The sequence below is a fragment of the Pelodiscus sinensis genome, chromosome 3, assembly GCF_052426305.1.
Source record: "Pelodiscus sinensis isolate ZL-2025 chromosome 3, ASM5242630v1, whole genome shotgun sequence".
Taxonomy (NCBI): Eukaryota; Metazoa; Chordata; order Testudines; family Trionychidae; genus Pelodiscus; species Pelodiscus sinensis.
The window spans coordinates 109,873,996-109,896,787 of NC_143054.1; the positions used below are offsets into that span (position 1 = coordinate 109,873,996).

Consider the following 22,792-nt stretch of genomic DNA (forward strand, 5'->3'; position numbering starts at 1 on the left):
ACGGGTATGCTCAGTTTGGATCCATTCCATAGAAAGAATAACCCATAAAATTTTAAATACCTTTAACTGACTTCAAAAAAATCTTAAATAGAATGTACTGTTAAAAATATTTCAGTTGGTTTTATGCTTACCAAACTGAAATTTAGTAATCTATAACCTATATTAATGTTTGGTATTGTGAATAAACAGTGAGATTCCAAGAGAGAATAAAGCATACGTGCTAGCTGTTTTATAAAGCAAGGTATGAGTATCATGTCCGTAGCTGTATATTCATGGTTGATGGCAACAGCTTTGAGTTCAATTCTGTGAGTGAATATGTGATTTGAAGAAGCTTCTACAGTACATAATTAATAAATGGGAACATTTCTAGTGTACTTACCAGAATGGTATGTGCTCTTTTTTGACAGTGCTCCATACTTGGCTTGATTTGACATATAAACTAACATAACTGATAAGCCAAATGTTTTAAGTGAGGGAGTTTACACAAGACGCTGAGAGATGCTACTCTCATTGAGAACAGTAAAACCATAAGTTTAAAGAAATGGATAATTCTCTGAATGGGCTACTCTGAAGAAGAAAACATACATTTCCTATTTGATCAATGAAGGGTAGGGCTTTGAGTGTCATATTTAAACAGTTTTATATTTTAACTCCAGCGGCTTCCCTGGGGTTATTCATTCACATTAGTAAAGCTCCGCACATCTGTAGTTATTCGCTTTAGATCTGAGAGTATCCACATCCATGGATATAAATGTGGATATCCACAGCTTGTTTTTGTGGATGCAAATTTTTTATCCATGCAGGGTTGCATGTATTAGCATAAGAGAAGGTGAATAAGGCTCTAAAGTTGGAGGAAAATGTAATTGTTTATAATCCACCTTAAACTAGGGATGTAAAAAGTGGTTTTAAAATGTAACCACTAAAAACCTAGCAGTTGCACACGCTGCAGGCTCTCCAGTATAAAGCTTATTTAAGCTTTACACTGTAGAGCCTGCAGCGAAGCCTCCTAGTAAGCAGGTGGGCCTACCGTGCACAGGGGCTGTAGCGGCAGATAGCTACTCCAGTCCGCACCGGTTAAACACATACCTACCAGATCATAATCTTTTCTCAATCACTAGTAATCTACTATCTTGATGTTAAAAGGATCCTTGGTCTAATCAAAGTCAGTGGAAGGATTCCCATTGACTTTGATGGTTTTTGAATCGGAGCCATATGATATTTCTAAAAGCAGACTTCTTCCCATTTGTCACTGAATGCTAGTTTAATAAATTAGATTTACTTTCCATGTATGACACAGTCAAACAGACTAAAATACTACAGGGCATCCCTATTATAAGTCGCCCCGGTATACATCCATTTCATACTAAAGTCATTGACGTTTGTAGGAACTGATGTGTTCTAGGTCTTTCCATTCCCTGCTATGAGTTGTGCGAAACACTCCCCCCACTGATTTAAATGGAAATCAGATGTGGGAAAAAATTACCCACTTTAAGTTTTCACTCTAAGTCCAAGTTTTTTGGAATGTATCTTGGACTTACAGTGAGGACGGCCTGTAAGTCTGATCCTGCAAGCCTCTCTTTTTTGAGTATGGGGAGAACAGAAATGATTATATAGGTGGCACTGAACTGCAAGCTGCAATCCTATCATAACAGTAGGCCTTATTCTGACCCATCAAGTATCCTACACCCAAATTAAAGATAAAATTTCTCACTAGTATTGTGTACTATATTTTAGCTCAGTGCACAGTATTGATGGTTACAGGTGCTGGTGGGGTGATGAAGGTGGATGCCAGTCTCATTAAGAATGAATGCAATTAGAATTCAGTTTAGCAATAGGAGAAGCCTGGACTGAAGACCCAAACCCCTCAAGTGATTTTTTTTTCTTAATTTTTGGTAAATATAATACTAAATGAAGAGACTATAGCATGGCTCTCAGTGCCAGTTTTGAGGCTGCTGTGAGGTGTTTAGAGGGTCCTATTGACTTAGGTTCAGGCTGACATACAAATTATTGTTTCCAGTGGTACCTTCAAGAGATGTTTGGCATCATTTAAAGTAGTCAGTGCCCTGAATAATCACTTTCCTGCCTTCTGTTCACAGTGTTTCTTTTCCACTCAGGACAGTTGTATCTCAACAAAAACCCTGACCAGTTAGAAGCAAATGGATTTAGTACTTATCCTAAATGAAAAGTAATACTTGCGTATTTCCAGGTAATGGAAAGACTTTTATCCGTCCCTTGAGTGTTACTGAAATCCACTGGCCTCAGCTAGGTGAACAGCCCATTTAGCTGTTGCATACCTGAATCTGAGTCTACACATTCAGAAGTGGCTTAAATCCAATTTTCTACATTTGGCACCAAGTAGAAGACTGGAGAAGTGGAATCAGGTCTCTATCTCCAGACTCAATCTCCTTCCTAGTTCAGCTTCTTGAGCCTCAATTTACTCTAACTGTACTCAAACTCAGAATATGACTCAGAGGAGTAGCCGTGAATGACTGTACTGCTGACTTGGGTATGACATTTTTTATAAAGCAAATCCATCATCAATATGAATGATTGCATATCTTATAAGTGAGGGAACAAATCCATACCACCTTTGCCAAGGTTTTTTTCCCCACAATTGTATAGTTAGAAGTTTATGCAATTATGGGCTTAGAGTGGAGAAAGCACAAAATCACATATGCTTAACTGAATAATATTGATAACTAGCAGATGTACCCAACATTGCTTGGGTCTTTAACTGAAGTATTTAAAAAAAAAGAAATGTACATGCTTTATTTAAATTATTGTATTTAAAAATGAAGGCTGGAGTGAGGGGTTGGGGATAAGGAGAGGCAGGAGTGGGTGGCCTAGAGCAGAAGGTTGGGAGGTGGGGGGAGTTTAGGGGGAAAGAGGTGGGGATACAGGAGTCAATGCAGGTGGGAAGTACAGGACTTGGAGTATGAGGTGGAGGGTGGTTTACTAGGCCTGTGCATGGCAGTGAAGGTGGTGGTGCTTCCTAGGGGGCTGTGGCAGTGCTTCCCAGCTGGTGGTTTCTCACAAGAAGCTGGGGCTACACTCCAGGGAGTGTATCTCCTCCTGGGAGGGGGGAATCTGGGGCTGTGGGTAGGGGTTGGGGATCTGCAGGCTGGCCCTGGCCTCCAGCTGCTCTCCATCCTGACTGTGGGAAGCAGACCCCAGCTTTCTGTTGCCCCCCAGACCTACAGCTGCTCGGGGGAGCCTTGCTTGGGACAGTGGCCTCCCTTGTCCTGAAATCTCCTGGGGTGAGGGTGTGGCACCTTGCAGGCCAGCTCAGGTCTCCAGATGCCTGCCCTGCATCTAGTTGGGGTGGGGGGGAGGGAAGGAGCACTGCTTCAGGAGGCTGCCTTCAGCAGTCCCCTCCATCCTGCAGTCTGGGTGGGGAGTTCTGGCCAGGCTCTGTGGACTGCCCCTGGCCTTTAATGGTTCCCCCTGCAAGCTGTTTGGGGGCAAGTGAGGCTCTGGGGGCTGCTCCTGGCCTCTAGTGGCCCCCCTGTAACCTGCAGGCTGTTAGGGGAGTGCCAGGCTGTGGGGGCAGCCTCACTCTCCACCGGCCCCTCTACAGCCTGCAGGTTATGGTGGGGAGACGAGGCTCTGGGGCTCCCCGCTCTTCCAGCAGCCCCCCAAGGCCTGCAAGCTGTCTCGGAGGGGGGAGGAATGAGAGTCTCCAGGGGTCCTGTAGGCTGTCTGCAATCTATTTATAAACCTTTAATGTATGTAATTTATTATTTTTCCACAGTTCACCTTCCTCATTCTGGGCACGAGATGGATGGTGCTCAGAATGAATCAGTGTTTGTGAGAATGAGTCTGTTACCTGCCTCATTTGTTGCAGAAGCTGGAAGGTGTGTAAAGGAGGCAAAGAAGAGGCAGGATTGAAGGAGTCAAATGCTGCGCTACAGAACTAGATTCTATCCCTGCCTCAGCCCCAGAGTTCATGTAATGCTGGGCAAGTCAGAAAAAAATCAAAATGTTGCCTGCTCCTAATTTTCTGGTGACCAAACTTGGAATACTTGCTTTGAAGAAATGAGGAATACTGACTGCAATTGTGGTCAAGGGGAGTTCTGCTCTGTACATATACTATGTTATAAAATGGTAGGTTCTCTGAAAAATCAGGCCCCAGTTTCTCAAATTGAGTTTCACCCACTTTTGACAAGTCTGGCTTTCATCTCTACCCTCATCTTGTGTGTGTAAAATGGAGATAATACTATTCCCCTTGCAGGGGGTTTGTGAAGATAAATTCATGAATGGTGTGTAAAGTGGATACTATGATGTGAGTACCATAGAAAAGTTTGTGGAAAATGTCCATTCAATGCATCTAGGATGATATATTGAGAGTTTTATAGGCTGCCACAGAGAAGCACTCCAGTTGAGTACTTCATCTGTGAATGCTCCTGTAATCTTTAAACCTTTTCCCAATCAAATCTCAGGTACCACTATCTGAATTGTCCCAAAAGGAAACCCCTCAACTATGTAAAATTCACTGTGAGTAGTTGACTATTGTATTGGTGCAAAGGGAATAGGATAGAAAAACTGCCTGGAAGGCAGGGAGGCCAGGGGCTTATCTGAAAACATGGGAGTACGTTTTTAGTACTGCAGAAGGGTGTATCTAATAAAATGCAACTTTCCCTGCCCCTTGGACTAATCTGGCACCCTTCCAGAAAAGCCCACATCCAAGTTTGGAAACACTGCTCTAGAGAGAGCACAGAGGATTACAAATGGGTGCTTTCCACAGTAACTTATCAGTTTGACTCAAGTCTAAGTTTAGTCCTGCCCAGAAACTTTTACTAGCTGATAGTAGTTTGATGATTTATGTGAAAAGAATTTCAGTCAAGTTGCCAGAACATGTTTTGCACCAGGCGTACATATGCTAGCAAGAGATGGGATGAGTAAAAGGTGAATACAAGATTAAAAATGGGATAGAGATGCTTCAGGAAATGTGGATACATTTAGGTTTAAAAATGCTGGTAAAACAGCTGATATGGTTCCATTATCTGGACTAGGATTAAGCATGTGTTTTCACTACAGTTAGGCTGTCCACATTGGCACGATCTTGTCGCTTTGGCGCAAAAACATGCTGCCTGCCTACCCTAGCGGGGAGTTCTGGCACAAGAACACTGACTTTCTAATGTGTGAAATCAGTGCTTTTTGCGCAAGAACGATGATGCTCCTGCTCAGGAATAAGCCCTCTTGCGCAACTGCACAAGAGGCCAGTGTAGAAAGTCAACATGAATTTCTTGTGCAAAAAAGCCTGATGGCTAAAATGGCCATTGGAGCTTTCTTGCGCAAGAGAGCATCTACACTGGCATGGATGCTCTTGCGCAAAAGCACATCTCTTGTGCAAAGGCACGTGCCAGTGAAGACGCTCTCTTGCACAAATACTTTAACACAAGAACTCTTGTGTTAAAGAGTATTTGCGCAAGATCATGCCAATGTAGACATAGCCTTAATGAAAACTAACTGAAAAAAGTTAAGCTTTTGGCACATTGAGGTAATGAAAACACCCCATAAAAAGATTTTATTTATTTAGAAGCAAAATGAAGAAATTACAGCAGTGTTCCCTCTAAGATGTGCAGTAGCACAGCTTCACAGGTGACTAATCAGCCTGGCCCAGTCAGAGGCTCACAGCTCACTGATTGGGTTGGCCTGACTAATCACCTGTGAAGCTGTTCTGTCACACAGTATAGAGGGAATGCTGGGGTTCTAGAGATGGTGATGAGTAACCACTTTTCCTTTCTGGTTCTTCCATGTGCTTATCTATATTTGGAGTTCTTCAAGACAGTTCTGCATGTTCATACTTGTGGGCAACTGTTGCTTTGTGGTAGAATTTGTCAGCTAAGGCACCCATGCCTCTCTCTTAAGCATGCAGCTATACTGAGGGGGCACTAAATATAGAGATTCAAGAACATGGATTAAAAAGGAAGGAGTGATGGAAAGTGTGAAGATTCAGAGCCAGCACAAAGTCCAGTTACAGAACTTGTGGAAAAGATTGATTTGCAATGGTGACACTAACTTAGAAGAAGGAAGAGTCCTAGTTGAAGTCCTTCTTTGTGGTCATTTTAGAAGTCAAATCCAGAGCATAGTGCTTGCTGAAAGCGTATATCAAATTCACGTTACAGCTCTGCAGAGCTTAGCAAATGGTACCTACCTCATACTAGTGAAGGAAATAGGCACAGCTCTACAGGAATGTGATTAAATTGTAGCAGGTACATACATTTTTTTTGCTAGTCTGTAACACTCACCTATACAGTGCTTAATCCACCAGGAAATAGTGTGGGAAGAAACTATATCCCATGTTGATCTTAGCATACAAAACAAACTGTTTAGAAGTTTTACAGATTCTCCTTTATTAGGGTGTGTCTACACGGGCAAGTTTTGTCACCAAAACCCCCTTTTTGGCAACAAAACCCAGAGACCACTCACGTTGCAATGCAACAAAAGTTGCAAAAAATGCCCAGTTTTGGTGGCAAAAAAACTTCCACCTCTTCAAGGGTCTTTTTTCTGTCCCCCTCCCTTTACTGTTGGCAATCATGCAGTGTCTATTACAATTTTTTTTTCAAGTTGATTGAATGCCAAGGTTTTTCCTGCAATGTCTGATTAGCCACTCTGACAAGCACTTTAACCTCTGCTGCACTGCAGGCACGTAAACAGAAATGTGCCCTCCCCCTCCTCCCATAAACCCTGAGGAACTTTAAAATCCATTTCCTGCTAGCCAGCCTAGTATGTAGTGGTCCTCATAGGGTCTTCTCAGGGAAAAGAGTGGCTATCCCTGAAAATGTTCTGCTTGGAGCACCCCAGAGCTTTTGGATCGTATCAGTGTGTGGGGTGAAGAACTGGTGCAATCACAACTTGAATGACCTGTAGGGCCTGGGACACATACAGTCACATTTCTCAAGCTCTCTGTCAGAAGGGGTATGATCAAGACATCCTGCAATACAAAGCCAAGATAAAGAATTGGGTAGGTACTCCATGTCCTGGATCGCACCAGCTCCACCTGCTTGGGAAGCACGGGTCTTGCTCCTCTGCTTCCCATGACTGCATGTTGCCCAAGCAGTTGGAGCTGGCATAGTCCAGGATTCCCCCTCCCACCCGTGCAGGAAGGCAGCAGGGAAGAATGAAGTCCCCAGCGTGCTGGCTCCAGCTGTTGGGTCAGCGCATTCTGCCGTGGGGATGGAGGCATAATGTGTGCGCTACCTGAGCATTTTTTGCTGGCGCAGTCCGGGACTCTCCCTCCCCCTCCGTGCAGGAAGGCATCAGGTACATAACAGACCAGTGTTTCAGGTACCATTGTTTGGGGGACGGGAGCAGCCTGTGCATTTCCTGGGCCTTGGTGCACAGCTGCAGGATCCCCAGGTACCACTTCCTGGCCCCTCACCCAGATCCCCACAAGTACCCTGTCCCCTGCCCCCAACAGCACAGTAGGGCCACATTAGTGAGGCTTGGGGGATTTCAGAGGGGTTATTTTTTTGCATCTCATTTGTGTGGGCCCCATCTGACTTTTCTGTGGGTCAGTGATCGCTGACTCTAAACAGGTTTTCCGCCTCTCTCATAAATAAAAGATAATGCTGAAACATTTTGTGTTTGACATTTTATTTAAAAATGAAGCCTGGCCAATTGGGGCCAAGCCCCCATGTGGCCACAGCATCATAACACTCCTGCACCCCACCAGACTCCAAACCTGAGCCTATCATACACTGGAACCCCCCTGTCCTGAGCCGCTCACATCCCCAAACTCCTGCACCCCCACATCCCCAGTCTTCTGTGACAACACTCCTGCACCATCCACACACTGCAAATCTGTCCTGAGCCCCTCATACTTGCAGCCTCCCTGCCGTGAGCCCCTCATGCACCCCAGCCCAAACTCCTGCACCCTCACAACCACGAGCCTGCAGCTTCCTCAGCACCCCAACCCTCCACCTGCCTCCAACACACTCCAGCCTGGAGCCACCTCCCTGAGCTAGCATTCTCTTCTCTACTTCTTCCTGCACCCAAATTCCCTCCCAGAGCTTGCACTTCTCACCCCTTTTCCCAGTGCTTTTTTTGTGATGGTATGCTCCCAGGATGGTGTACTGGCACCTATTTTCCCCCAGTGTGGCTTTTTTTTTTTTTTTGGCTCAACAACTTAACTGCCCTCCCTCTCCCCCCTAATGTGGCTCTTCACACTCTATCCACTGTTATTTTGGCTCTTTGTCTCTAACAGGTTGGCCACCCCGACGTATACAAATACAACAATAGAATCTTGATGGGAGATGGTATCAAAACTTTTCCTGATGTACTTTTATTAATATTTTCATGGAGATAACATAGTAGGGCTGCAGTATCCCCACTGCTGTGGTACAACACTCTCGAAAAACGTTCCTCAGCCAGTGCTACCAAGGTGGCACAGAGTTGGGCTGCATAAAGAGCAGGCCATCTACTTACATCTAAAAGCAGAGCCTGAGTTTTCCTGTTAACATTAGCAAGGATAGATCAACCAGGCTGTGTCTATGCTGCACCCCTTTTCCGGAAAAGGGATGCAGATTAGACAAGTTGGAATTGCAAATGAAGCGGGGGATTTAAATATCCCCCACTTCATTTGTATAAACATGGTTGCCGCTTTTTTCCGGCTCGGGGCTTTACCAGAGAAAAGCGCCAGTCTAGACGGGATCTTTCGGAAAATAAAGCATTTTCCGAAAGATCCCTTATTCCTGATTTTAAGAGGAATAAGGGATCTTTCGGAAAAGGCTTTATTTTCCGAAAGATCCCGTATAGACTGGCGCTTTTCTCCGGCAAAGCCCTGAGCCGGAAAAAAGCAGCAGCCATGTTTATACAAATGAAGCGGGGGATATTTAAATCCCCCGCTTCATTTGCAATTTTGACTTGTCTAATCTGCATCCCTTTTCCGGAAAAGGGGTGCAGTATAGACACAGCCCCAGAGTAATGTCAGTCTATAACAAGTGTAGGATTGTTACAAATTGTTTCTGTGTAAATCTGCCGCACCAGCATAGACTACTTTCTTGGGGCCCTATGCCTAATCCTCCCCCTTTTAAAACTCACCATGATCAGAGTGTCTAGAGCAGGGGTGGTCAATCTATTACCAATGAAGATCCAAAATAATGGTGGATACAGCGCAAAGAGCCAAGAGAAAAAAGTTGAGCAAAAAAAAAAAAAAAAGTTGGAAGACCTGGGAGGCAGTGAAGCAAAGAGGAGGCTGATGGGAGGTTTTTCACAGTCCCAAAATGCCTCGTACTATGTTGAACATTCCCACAGTACCTACTAACTGAAGTTGATGCTAGGCACTGTAGGATGCATACCCACATTTCTTTGCTCTGTGGATGGGAGTGCAAACCATGTAGCCATAATCTAAGTTCCCTGTAAACTGCTTGACAGTGTGGCTGTGCAGCTGCATAATGAGCCCTGCCCAAAGGCTTAGGTTTGCCATGCAGAGAGCTTCCTGTCTGGGGAGGGGCACTCCCTCAGCAGCAGAAACTCCCTGCTCCATACAATAATCAGAGATCTGATTACAGCAGCTGGTTTGCCTGCAGCTTCCTGTGAGGAAACCCACTACTCTCTTCTTGCTTCCTGGGCTCAGAGAAGGGGAGCAGAATGCATGAGGTAGGTGGGGGAAAGAGAGAGAGGGGGATGGGTGGGCACATGCTGCTGTGGGTGAGGGGAGGTGGAGACTGAGTTTGTGGTATATTTTCCTGTCCTCTGACTCCCAGCAAGTCTGCAGCTGCAAATCCTGCAACTCTGAGGCAGGATTCTGAAGGGATTGCATGGGGGTAGGTGGGTGCTGGTGTCTGTGAAGTGAGGTAGGGACCTAGGGGAGTTTGTTTGGGGTGTCTTAATTTACTTCCATATGAGCTGCAGGCAGCAATTGTCAAACCCTGTTTGTCTCAGCACAGCAGCTCTATGTAGGCTGCAGACATAGGACTCTCTCCTGGGCTGGTGCAGGCTGTATGGAGGGAGGAGGTATCACCATTTCAGGTGGGTTAAAAGCTTTTAGGCTGCTTTTGAATACTGGAGCAAAAGGACTAGCTCTTGATATGTGTATAATTACATTTCAAACAATGTTTATATAGGTGTTAATGACTTAAGGTAAAAAAGATTATTTTAACACTTTTTTAAGTGTTGTAGATAATGGCAAACTCTGATCTTAATGATTTTTTAAAATCCTATATTACTAGTTAATAAATACATATTCAATTATTAAAACTTGAAGAACTTTACTATGGATCCTGTTTAATTTGTTTGGCCTTTCAATTGGAGTTGGATTCTGGACAAGTGTTCTGGGGCTTCTACTTTTTGAATTAGTGATAAGTATAAGGTGGAAGTTTCAAACCAGAACTTTTATCTGTTTTTACAGGTCTCTGTTTTACTTGCATAGCATGGATCCTAAACATTCCCCAGAGAAAGTATATAAGCTTGAGTAAATGCCTTTTACTCTCCTTTCTAGTGTCAGTAAATATTGTATTAATATTTGCAAGGCAAACATGACTATTTCTAGTTGACTCAGATTTAACATCTTAAAGTTTTGCATATTTGTATGCTTTTACTTAAAAACGTAAGAACGACCATACTGGGTCAGACCAATGGTCTATCCAGCCCAGTATTCTGTCTGCCAACAGTGGACAACACCAGATGCCCCAGAGGGAGGGAACATAACAGGTAATCCTCACGTGATCCCTCCCTTGTCACCCACTTCCATAGAAACAGAGGCTAGGGATACCATTCCTACCCATCCTGGCTAATAAATTAATGGAGGTTAAGTCTATCAATGGCAATCTAGCTCTTTTTTGAACCCTGTTAAAGTCTTAATTTTCACTGTATCCTCTGGCAAGGAGTTCCACAGGTTTTCTTCACTCAGCGCACAGTCAAACTTTCTTTTCTTTGTTTTAAACCTGCTGCTGCTTAATATCATTTGGTGACCCCTAGTTCTTGTTTTGTGGGAATAAAAAATAACTTTTCCTTATTCACTTTTTCCACATCAGTCATGATTTTATAGATCTCTATCATATCCCCCCCTTAGTGTCCTCTTCTCTAAGCTGAAAAGTCCAAGACTTTTTAATCTCGTTTCATATTGGACCTGTTCCAAACCCCTAATAATTTCTGTTGCCCTTTTCTGAAAATTTTCCAATGCCAATACTTAGTGACCAAATCTTTGATTTATTTATATAGCTATTTGCAGTATGCCCCATTTTAGGGTGTTTACTAGCTTGAGTTGTTAGGACGATAATCTATGTACTCCAAGGGTAGTGTTAATTTTCTTTTCAAGTTCATATTAAATACCTTAAGCATTGCTCCTTGTTAATTATCCCTTGTTTCAATATATTGTTTTCCATACCTATGGACTGTTTAAATATCTTACCTTACTATACTTAAAAAAGGTTTGTCCTGTAGGACGATAGAGTGGCCTCATGCATCACTCTGCGTCCCGCAGCCCGTCCCTCTATCCTCAGTGGTGTGGCCTCCCCCTTCCCTGTGCTCCGTTGGAGCCAGAAGCCATGCAGCCTCCTCCATGCTCCAACCTGCCCTACCGAGGCCTATGGTGGCAAGAGCTGTGAGCTGCATGACTCCTGGGTGTGTGGCTTCCCCCCTCCTCTGCCCTTTGTCCCCCAACCCCTTGTGATCCTCTATCAGCTCTGTACCACGTGGGCCAGTGGTTAACTTCTCCCCCACATACTGGCAATGAGTGTGTCCCTCCGGCACATGAGTGGGCAGCTGCCAGAATTTTAATTCAATCAAGAGGTTCTTTGGTTGTCTAGGATGGGTGAGGAGAGGTGAGCAGGAGTTGTTAGGGCTTGGGTGTGGGGAGAGGGCGCGTGGGAGCTGCAGGGGCTCAGGTGGGGAGAGGGGGACATGCATGCAGAGGCTCAGAGGCGGGGAAGGAGGGTGGCCACGCAGCGGTAGGGGGCATGTAGGACATGTACAGCATGGCCAGGGGGAGAGGGTGCATGGGATCCGTGGGGTGTCCTTTCACAGCCAGAGCCATGTGGCCTCCCCCCTTGGGGCCAGAGGGAGAGGGCTGGGTCAGCTGTGGCCTCAGCCCACTCCAAGCCCCTGGTGGCCAGAGGGGAGAGAGCCAGGTCAGCCTCAGTCCTGCTCAGCCCTTTCCCAGCAGCTGGAGGAGGGCTGGCCAGGGCTGCTACGCCTTGACCTGGCCCTCCCCGGAGGCTGGGCGAAGAGCTGCGACCACCTATCCCCAGAAAGGGGAGTTGGTGAATGTAGCAGGCAGGGGGTACCACCCCTTGGATATTTATACATAGGTTTTTTGTACTAGGACTCACTGAACATTCACATATAACTGCAGTATTGGTGGTGCACGTGAGAAATTTCAACCTGTCCAATCTGAAATTTCACAGTATTGTAATTGTAAGGATGCCAATACAAAAAGGAGTTAAGGGAGGGGATGCTGTTACTCTTCTGTGCTGCTGCTGGTGGCAGCGCTGCCTTCAGAGCTGGACAGCTGTGGCTGCTTGCAAGGATCTCAGCTCTGATGGCAAAGAATGAGTGTCATCCTTGCTTTCCCCAATGTATATTCCTTATCACCGTCTGTCTCGAGAAAAGGAGGAAAGGTGTACATCAGATTCTTCTCCCATTAAAGCAAGAAAACATCCATATAGACTGTTGATGCTTGCTCCAGAATGTAAATATCTGAAAAATATGGTCTGATCCTTTAGGGACCCTTGAGTATGTTCTTCCTGCTTGACTTCCAGTGTAGCATCACTAAGGCTTGGTGACCAATAACTGAACATCGTTCCAACCTGGAGTGTAGACCTGGGAGTTCCATTGATGCACCAGTCTCATGGCTAGTTGGGCAGTCACATGGGTAGTACCCTGTGAGATTCAAGAAATGACTCTTACCCTTTTGTAGGGCAACTTTGTGTTTTTAACAGACATTGCTCACTTTGAGAAATCTCTTCTCTGGGAGAAAAGCTCTCCCTTGTGTTGAGTTCAATATAGCACCTATAAAAATAATCCTTTTATGTAGGACAGAGAATTGACTTTGGAAGGTTGAGGAAAAAAGCCTAGGTCTGAGAAAAGCTTAATCAGGGCGACCATGTGGCTCAGTGAGTCTTCGTATACAGTAGCGCCTAACAACCAGTAATCCCAATAAATATATTCCTTAGATACACCACTACCACACACAGGCATTGTGAAAATACACTGGATGCTGTGGAAAGGCCAAAGGAGAACTCCTAGCAGTAGAAATAATGCCCAGCCACCATGAATGTAAGGTACTTTTGATGACTTTGGCAAATTGAGATATGGAAATACTCATCCTTTAGACTGTCATGAACCAATTCAGGATCTGGGATTAGAGAGGCCACAGTCAGCATTCACAACTCCAGCTTCAAGTGCCCAGAGGGGTTCACGTTCGATCTAGGCATGCAATTGCAAGGAACAGGGTGGGGAGGAGGTGCTCTATCCACAATGTAGGCTCAGTCTAAGTGTGTCAGGAACATAGAAGGAAGGGGCAAGACGTGAGGACACAGTAGCTGACATTGCTAGAAGAGGGATCGGCCACAAGGTGCTGCAGTATCCCAAAAGTGGTAATATGCAGAGCTACTCGAAGAAATTAAGCTTAGTCAAACACAACATTTCTGCTATTAGGAACAAGTAGATGTTCGTTAGTGAAACACAGGAAGGACCTTAAGCTGAAATAGTGGTCTCTGAAACATTAAGAAGAATTAATGGTGAATCAGGAGCTGACGGGCAGTCCAGTGGTTAGGCTATTAACCTGTGACTGGGGAGACCAGCATTCAGTTCTCTGCTCTGCCAAACTTTGTGTGGCCTTGTGCAAATCACAGAGTATTTCTGCTACAATTCCATAGCTGTAAAATGGGGATAATAATTCAGAGGGATGATATAAGATATGAAATACTATGATAAGGGAGGGGAGGAATAAGCATTTGCATAGACTGGCAATTAGAGTGATTTGAGATGAAGACATGTTATATTGAGGTTAATTTCATGCTAACGCAAGCATTAGGACCACTCAAATGTAACATGCAACCATTAGCAACAAAATATGAACAGAAGACCATCTTTCATCAAAAAATGGGAAGGGGGGGATAGGTATATCAGAATGTTTCCAGTCCCCAAAAGGAGTAGGCAGCAAACTTTGTGGGGGGGGAGTAGGGGCAGCCGTGAAGACTTTGGTATCCATGGACCTAAATAGGCCAAGTAAGCCCCCTCCATGATTGAGGGGAAACTAATGTCACATTAGAGACATTATCACATAGCATTTCCTAATCACTGCAGAAAGTTCACTTTATATACCTCCAATTCATCTGATGTAGTGGGCTTTTCACAAAAAAGCTTATACCCTAATAAATCTGTTGGTCTCTACGGTGCCACAGGACTCCTTGTTGCGCTAAATTCATGTGATATCAAAAGATCAGTTGTCTAGTGGTGCTGAATTTAACATGGTTTATTCACTAAGTTCAGTTTATTTGAACAGATGTACATTTTATACATAAGTACATTTATTTAGTAAGACAATCACAGCATTTTCCAGAAGAGTACAGAAAATAGAGGGGTGAGGAACTTTTTGTGTTCTGAATATGGCTTTCATAATCCTGTCATACTTCTCCTCAGATGCTCTTAACTTCTGCCATGGTCAAAAAACTACTCGGGCAAGTTCAAACATGACCTGCAGAGTAATAAATACAAGCATTAATAAGGATTTGCAAAGTGTAGGTTCTCTTCAATACTACAAAAAAGGTATCGGATAAACAAAATAATCTGAAAAGATGGACAATAGCTGCAAACAAACAAAAAGGCTCAGTGATGCATGAAATAACAAATTCCCCTCCCTCTCAGGCTATGAAAGCATAAACATATTTCAAATCATGCCATGTAAAATATATAGCTGCTTATGTAACCTACAACGTGGATGACTCCTGCATCATAATATTTTAATTATTTAATTTTCTTCTGCAGAGAAATGATTAAAAATGTGGCAAATGAACATCAAACTAACCTCTATAGTGATGAGTATGACTATCATCCATTCCAATCGCAGGGCATGTTTTTCATTCAAGTGATTTCGCATCAGATCTGTCAGCTCCATGCAGTGCTGAAGTTTCTCATTCATTACCTACAGTAGAAATGTATGCTTTCAGTTGAAGAGTATGCATTTGCAGGAAACTCAAGTTAAACAAATTCTATAAAATCATTAAGGAAAGCTAAGCAAACCCAGAAGTTATCTAGTAAAACATGACTGTTAAAACTGTTTGATTCCCAGACTAGTAAAAGATTTTTCTCTGTGCAAAAGTCTATAGCACAGCCCCTCGTGGTACCATATACAAATACAGCAGCAAGGCTTTTAATGAAAAAACTTTGATGCTAGTGTGTCAATTCATCAAAAGGATGAATTATGTTCAGTAAAAATAAACATTTACAAGAGCCAAGATGAACAAAGTTATTAGGTCATCTATGTAGCAGAGTGGGATAGTTACCCACAAGGCAACAACTGTGGATGCGCTCTGTCAACAAAAGGAGCACTGTGTGAACATGCACAAATGATGTAATTATACCGGTTTCTGATAGTCAGCATAACCTGTGTTGAAAAAACTCTGTAGTGTAAACAATGCCTAAGAACCCTATTCATTTTACTATAGCTCGTTTTACCAATAAATTAAGTTGTCACAGAAACCTTGTTTGGCTTAGCTAAAAAGACTGCTTCACTCGTCTAATCTTTTAATTTCTGTTTCTTTCTTTAAAACATTTTCACCTGATTTAAAAAAAAAAAACCCAAAACCAGAAGAAAAAATTATTTGCTTCTTCACATACTGTTTGGCATTTTAGAACAAAATAAAAGCTCTTCCCATTAAAATTATTTAACTTTGTTTAAAAGGCTCGGAAAAAAAACCTCTTTACACGTAAGCCTGAATGATAAAAGTTCAGCTTTTGTCATGGGGAAATGCAACAGCAAAAATACAACTAAAAACTTATAGAAGACTTTCAGAACCCATGGTTTTTAAAACATCTTTTTGCAGTAAATAATACAGTATTGAACTTCTATTAATAGCTTAAAACCAAAATCACTCTCCCAAATCTGCTTCACTGGACAGAGTCAAATTAATAGCAACTCATAGTCTTGCTTAGTAGAAGGTTAACCAGAATTACAAAGACTTGTAATGGGTGAGGAAGAACCTCCCAATTTAAAAAAAAAATTACCTTGACTCTGCGGTTAATGCTGAGAAACTGACAAGTTTTGTCATAAAGCTCTTCAAGGTTCTCTCTGTCCCAGTAAAAGTCAGGAGTTATCAGCAGGTCTGAACTCAGATTTATACGGTGCCTAAAGAAGGATGGTTATGACAGTTCAAAGTTATTTTTTTAATTAAAGGTTCAAATATACTGCTATTTCAAATCAATGATTAAAAGTTTATTCAGTTCTATCAATTTCTATTTTTTATTTTAAAAACAAATGTAACTATAGGAAGTGTTTCCCCTTTTCACTATAGAAAATACAAATCTGGGGCTAGCAAACTAATTTGAAATTGTAAGAACTGCTTAAATGGATTGTTCTCAGAATATTGAAAGTTGCTGGACCCTCATGAATGAGTAACTTTTTGCTATACAGAAATATGAATATAGACAGATGGTTTTGAAATAAACTTATTGTGACAGAATGTTTGGGCCGGAGGTGCTGAGCACATACAACAATAAATTTGAGGGTGCAGCATCTTCTCCAGCCAGGCCATTTGTCACAATAGTATAAAAGTTACTTTCTTGTGTCTACCTTCCCAGTATTCAATATACGTTTTGTGCTAGAAATGGGCATCAGGATCACTAACAATAGTTTTCTCTAGTCCACTGGCAGTAAGCTCCTCTAGGTGTGAATATCAAACCCAAAACCTTAACAGATAGTGTTCATATGTAGCTGTCTGTCTTCGTATTTTTTCTTCTTCCACCTGTTATCGTACGTAAGTTATATGGGACATATATAGTAATGTGTATCACAGACAGACTTACGTGATTTGTGAGTGGGACACAACAAAAGAATCATTTTTATGACAGTAAAACTCTTACTGATCCACAATGAGCTTTGCATCAACACATCTTTCCTCTAGACACTCTTCCAAATTCTCAACAGTGCTTCTCATTATCCATAGAACTCAAGATAGTCTCTAAAGAATAGTTTAAATTCTCAAGATCATGCACTTTGCAAGCACTGGGGAAACCACTGTGATTTAGTCTGACTTCCTACATAACACAGGCCATAGAACTTCTCCAACGTAATTCTTGTCTGAACTAGAGCATCTCTTTTAAGAAGTCATCAGATCTTGATTTAAAATTGCCAATGACAGAGAATCCACCACAAGCCTTGCTAAACTGTTCCAATAGCTAATTACCCTCACTGTCCCAAAAAGTACACCTTTGGGTTGTGCTATACCTTTCTCTGCTAGATTGAGGAGACCACTATCAAAGTTTGTTCTCCATATAGACACTTATAAAGTGGGTTTAAATTATCCCTTTGCCTTCTCTTCTTTAAAATAAATTGATCGGGCTCGAGTTTATCACTTAAAGGATTGCCAAGCTTCCTTATATCATAGGTCACAAAGGTTCTTTCTTACTTGCTTTGGAGTCTAAGAATCTATTAGACTTCTTTGCAATGATGGCATCTGAGCTCTTAAAAAAGAAAGTTTACCGTAAGGCAAAGAGTTCCCCAATTTTCTGCATTACATCAGCATGAGAGAGTTTCACTTTTTTTCTTGACTTTAGTATCTGCAGAGAAGTTAGTGATAAATTATTAAGCAAAGACATTCCATAACAGCTTATTTTATTTAAGCTTGGTTTAAAAAACCCCCATGAGTTCTATACCCTAAGCACTATACTGGTTGTTCAAATTATTCCTTCTCATGTGTATTACTGCATATTTATCAACACCTAATTTCATCTGCTACTCTACTACCTATTTACCCTGCATTGTTAGGTTGCTCTGGGAATCCTTAATCTTCTGTAGTCTTGTTTACCTAAATAATTTAACCTGCTGAGTCACATCCAACTAGTCAACTTTTTTCTGGATTACTGATGGATATATCGAACACCACTCCTAACATAAGACTCTTGGAACATCCCTTGTTAAACTTTTGCCAGGCTGAAAATGGACCACTTATTCCCTTTTGTTAGAAACTGGAGAGAGACAAAACAATTCTTATCTAGTAAATATTGAGCTTTTTAATGTCTTCTTTTGAAACATTTTAAAACTGTGAATAACAGCTTTTAAAGAGACAAGCTAAGGATCCCCACCCCTTTCCCGGAATTAATTAAATTATTTATATAGAAATAATTAAAAAAACCCAAATCAACAGATATTTCACCTCAGGAATTGACTGGATAGATTCCACAAAATTATCCAAGGATGATTCCCAAATGGCCAGTTTTACTGCAACATAAAATAAACAATATAGGAGGTTTCTCTCATGTGTGATCTCAGATTTCAAATAACCATAAAATACAGTGCCTATCTATCAATGTTTAAAGATTCTATTACATTGCAGTAGAATTCTTATTACCTGAATTATCTAAATAATCAGCCATGCAAATGCATATTACAGGTTGAACCTCTCTAGTTCGGCACTATCCATGGTCCGGCATAATTTTAGTTAGCGAGATGACCGCTTATGGGTGTGGCCAAATTTCCCGTGGTCCCATAAAGTTTGTTTGCAGCCACCAGTGCTGGCTGTCTTCTGTGCTGTTATTAGCTCTGGTTTACCCTAAATGGCTCTCAGAAAACTAATAAGCAATAGAAGTGTTGGTAATGCTGCTAGATAATACTGACCTCCTGTGATCTGGTAAATTCTCTGGTTCGGCACCAGTCAGCAACCCGTTCTTGCTTATTAGTTGTAAGTCTATAAATATACATTATCACTTGTAGCTGCTGAAGGCTTGTTTTAGAATCACTAATCTGAGAGTTGCATACATTGCTCTGTGAATGCAAAGGGTCACAACAATGTTTCTGAAGTGTTAGTGTTAATATTTATTTTAATGAGGTCAATTTCCTACTGTTTTTTGATGAAGTTGATGTTCATAAAAAGTGCAGAACAGCTATAACTGGATACAAAATCTTCTGTTTATCAACAGAAAATGTTCAGCATGCACGGGCAGTGGCAGTGCAGGATTCCTTACAATTCACACTATGTGCTTTACACCAAAACTGTTGCTATTTTCTAGTTCATGTAATACCAGAAAAGTCTGTTTCCTCAAGCTGCTTGTTCTAAAAAATTTACATGTGACTTAAGTAGAGCTCTAATATACAAAACAAAAGTTAAACTGATAGCAATCCTACTATTGAATCTCTGGCAACTTATGTACATATCTCACTTTCACAATTGAGCGTAACCCATATAAATACATCAGATATCCACATGGAAAAGAGATATTGATCATTATATATATATAGCACTTCACAGTCTCAGGTAAAACTAGACACTACATAAAGTATTAGCTTACCAGAAAGGCAAAGAGCATTTGAAAAGGCAAATTTCTGCAGAATTACTTCTTCAATATCCAGGTCAGAATTTAACAATATTTGTCCTCTGTGGAGCTTTGACTGGCCTCTGTAAAAACAGGATTGAAGCATCTTTATTGACCGAGGCACCTCTAAAATGAATACCCAGGGTCCAGCTTTACACAAGGATTCCTCATGCATCCTCTGCTGGGTTTAAAGACAACTGCAGAAGCTATAGCAACAACTACAGGACTACTGAAAAAATTCAGAGAACTATGTCAAGTATCAGAGGGGTAGCCGTGTTAGTCTGAATCTGCAAAAGCGGCGAGGAGTCCTGTGGCATCTTATAGACTAACTGCAGTGTTGGCGCATAAGCTTTCGTGGGCAAAGACCCACTTCGTCAGATGCATGTCAGACAGTGGGTCTTTGCCCACGAAAGCTTATGCTCCAACACTTCAATTAGTCTATAAGGTGCCACAGGACTCCTCGCCGCTTTAGCAGAACTATGGACTTCTCTTTCCCACTCATTTCTCCTCCACTCTTGTGCTTTCTCTTTCTACATCATTGTTGTTTTTCTCTTTCCTATTCTGTTGTTCTATTTCCATTGCTTTCCCTTCCTGCAGTTGTGGTATTCTCCCCTTCCCCCAGCTCTGTTCAGTGTGTCAGCAGCAAAGCAGAAGTCATGAGTCATGTTAGTTTCAAGGTGCTTTGTATAACTCTGGCTTGAGAGTCTGGAAAGCATCCAGAAATTTAAAGTACAAATGCTGGTGAAGTAGAAGCTAAAAACAATAGGATAATTCAATAGTTAAATATACCATGATTTACAACACTTTCCATTTCTGTTGGCCATAAATAGCCAGCTTATGTAACAGCATTGTACTACAAATGACTAAATGCTATGTATTCTGTAAAATAGCAATGTTGCTCATGTCCATTCCAATTAGGTGTGGGCACACAGCGTCGGAAGTTTTTCCCTCAGCAGTACCCTTAGGGCCAGCGGGGAGCTCCTTTATATCTGCCTTCATGAGGCGAGTTTTTCTATTAGGGACTGCTGAAGAATGTTTACAATTATGCAGCCATGGAGTTTACTAGAATGCATTAGTAAGATCAGTAAATCAAAATCACAAATAATGCTTCAAAGCAATATTTTAAAGTAACATTAATACATACTCCATTCAATTGGATGGATTTAGTGTTTGTAGTCCATAGTATTTACCCCTCAAAACACTTATCTTACTCTTTTGGAAGAGCGATAGGGAAGGAATGCATTTGGGTAAAGGATGCATAAAAATGCTTACTCTCCTCTCCTATAGTTAATTTCTTCATTCTCCCAATGAACCAGTGCAACTTCATAAGGCTGAATTTCATGTCGCTCCAGCACTTGCATTATATTCTTCATCTAGAAAGACAACTACATATTATTAAAACAGTTAGCAAATGCTAAAAAACTGACCCATATAAGTCATCAAATACTTAATATTTAAATTAAAGCAGTATGCAGGTGTTGATTTAAAAAACATTAAAAGTGTAGTGAAAATACCTTGTTGCATCAGGATAGAGTAACCATTTTAATATTATTTAATTTTTTTTATATCACACAATGTGTGATTGGGTCAGAGGATTGGTTTTGTTGTTAGAGAACATGGCAAGAGGTCAGAAGACTTGGGATCTCTTCTCAGCTTTGCCACAGGCTTTTAAATGTAGCCTTGGCAAGTCATTTTACATCATTGCCTCAAATCTCCTTATTTGTGAAATGCGGATGATAATCCTTCACAAAAGTGTGATTTGTGAGGACTAACTCATTGAAAAGAGCCTTGAAATACAAGAATGGAACATGCCAGGGAAAGGAAAAGAATATTTATATAATAAAATTCCAGGATTATTTACTCTGTGCCACTCTATTATATCTGTAGGGTCAGTAATGGACATAGCTAGAAGCATGGTTGAAGGCTCTTTTTATTCAGAATATCACCAGGTTGAGTCATCACCTGGCTTGTCTGTTACCATCACATTTTTAAATTCTCAGCCATTTTGAGTGTATGAATGACACCATGTGGAATACAAAAGTTCTGGATAGCAGTGGGCAACCTATGGCCCACTAGGGCTCCACCTGTGGCCTGCCCCTCTCCCCCATGCGCCTCGTACATTGGGGGCACCAGAGCCACACACATCCTACTCCTCCTCACTCTCCTTCCGAGCACGCAAATCACTGTGCACCCCCATGGCTTCAGCTAGAGGAGGCTGTACATGGAGCATGGGTTGTGTGCTTCCCCCCCACCAATGGACTTGTCCACAGCCTGGGCTGTATGGCCTCCTTTGTCCCCATAACTATGGCAGGAGCTGGCACCATGTGCCTCTTCCTGCTCCTCTCCTCTGCAGCTTCCTGTTCCTCTCCTCTGCAGCTTAGGCTGTGTGCTCCCCCCTCCATGGCTAATGCTGTGCATCCCCATGACAGTGGGGCTGGGGAATGTCAGTTCCTCCAATGGGGCTCTAGCTGTCATTCTACCCTCTCTTGTCCTCTCTTCCCCTTTTATTTTTAGTAAAAATCTCAGACAAATCATTGCTCACATGAATTTCTATTATTGCCCTTGACTGTCCATGACTTTTACTAAAAATAACCATGACAAAATCTTAATCTTAGTAAATACCAATCATATCCTTTTATTAAAGGAGTTTAATGCAGTGTCATGAATACTCTGCTAGATTGTCAAAGATCTCAGTCTGTGTCTACCTCCACCCCGTAGGTCCATTCTGCAGCATCAGAGAGTAAGATGGAAAGGTTGCTAATAATAGATTCCCTAATTGCATACTCCTTACACATCCAAAACCCTCAGTGGTTTCAGTGAGAGTTCTGCATTCCCTGAAGTATTCAGACTTGAGCCCAAGGGTTGAAAATAGCTTCACAAAGATGTTTATTCCCTCAGCACATGAAATTACGGCCACAGTTCCTTTCCTTCTCCCCCCCCCCCAAGTACTGTATAGGCAACTAACTGTCCGGGCCATCTAGACACCTATACTATATTCCATTGGGAGGTACCCACATTTTAAATACACCTCTTCAAAATAAGGAGAACAGTGGAACTTTCAATGCAACATTTTAGCTTAATCAATTTCTAATAAAGCAGTTTCTAAAGACAGATACTTTAGAATCAGTTAGATCCCACTCAAGACTAATTTTCTTTGCAGTGTTAGCTCTCTTCATTGCTTTTATAGTATTTGACAGTGTATATAATACCATAAGTAGTCACTGCCTTATGTTTATACAGAGGACTTCAATTTCTAAAATATTGTCTTACTTTGAATTCTATACTTAAGTGTCTAAGGTCTGCCAAGTGTTCCAAG

General features: G+C 41.9%; 2 protein-coding genes across 8 annotated transcripts in view; one reads left to right on the top strand and one right to left on the bottom strand.

The window, feature by feature from the left end:
• The first annotated feature begins 9,461 nt into the window (after positions 1-9,461).
• DCPH1 (damage control phosphatase 1) overlaps positions 9,462-22,792 on the top strand; it is a 52,593-nt gene continuing 39,262 nt past the window's right edge. The window contains exon 1 of the mRNA XM_006114969.5: positions 9,462-9,603. Within this exon, the coding sequence (XP_006115031.2) occupies positions 9,599-9,603 (5 nt within the window). The 5' untranslated portion in view covers positions 9,462-9,598. The remainder of the gene's footprint in view (positions 9,604-22,792) is intronic.
• RMND1 (required for meiotic nuclear division 1 homolog) overlaps positions 14,408-22,792 on the bottom strand; it is a 33,792-nt gene continuing 25,407 nt past the window's right edge. For all 7 annotated transcript variants that reach the window (XM_075924451.2, XM_075924445.2, XM_075924446.2 and 4 more), the window contains 7 exons: positions 20,749-20,849; positions 19,453-19,559; positions 18,321-18,385; positions 17,648-17,724; positions 16,174-16,294; positions 14,975-15,091; positions 14,408-14,644 (listed from right to left, as the gene is read on the bottom strand). In XM_075924451.2, the coding sequence (XP_075780566.1) occupies positions 14,612-14,644; positions 14,975-15,091; positions 16,174-16,294; positions 17,648-17,724; positions 18,321-18,385; positions 19,453-19,559; positions 20,749-20,849 (621 nt within the window). In that variant the 3' untranslated portion in view covers positions 14,408-14,611. The remainder of the gene's footprint in view (positions 14,645-14,974; positions 15,092-16,173; positions 16,295-17,647; positions 17,725-18,320; positions 18,386-19,452; positions 19,560-20,748; positions 20,850-22,792) is intronic.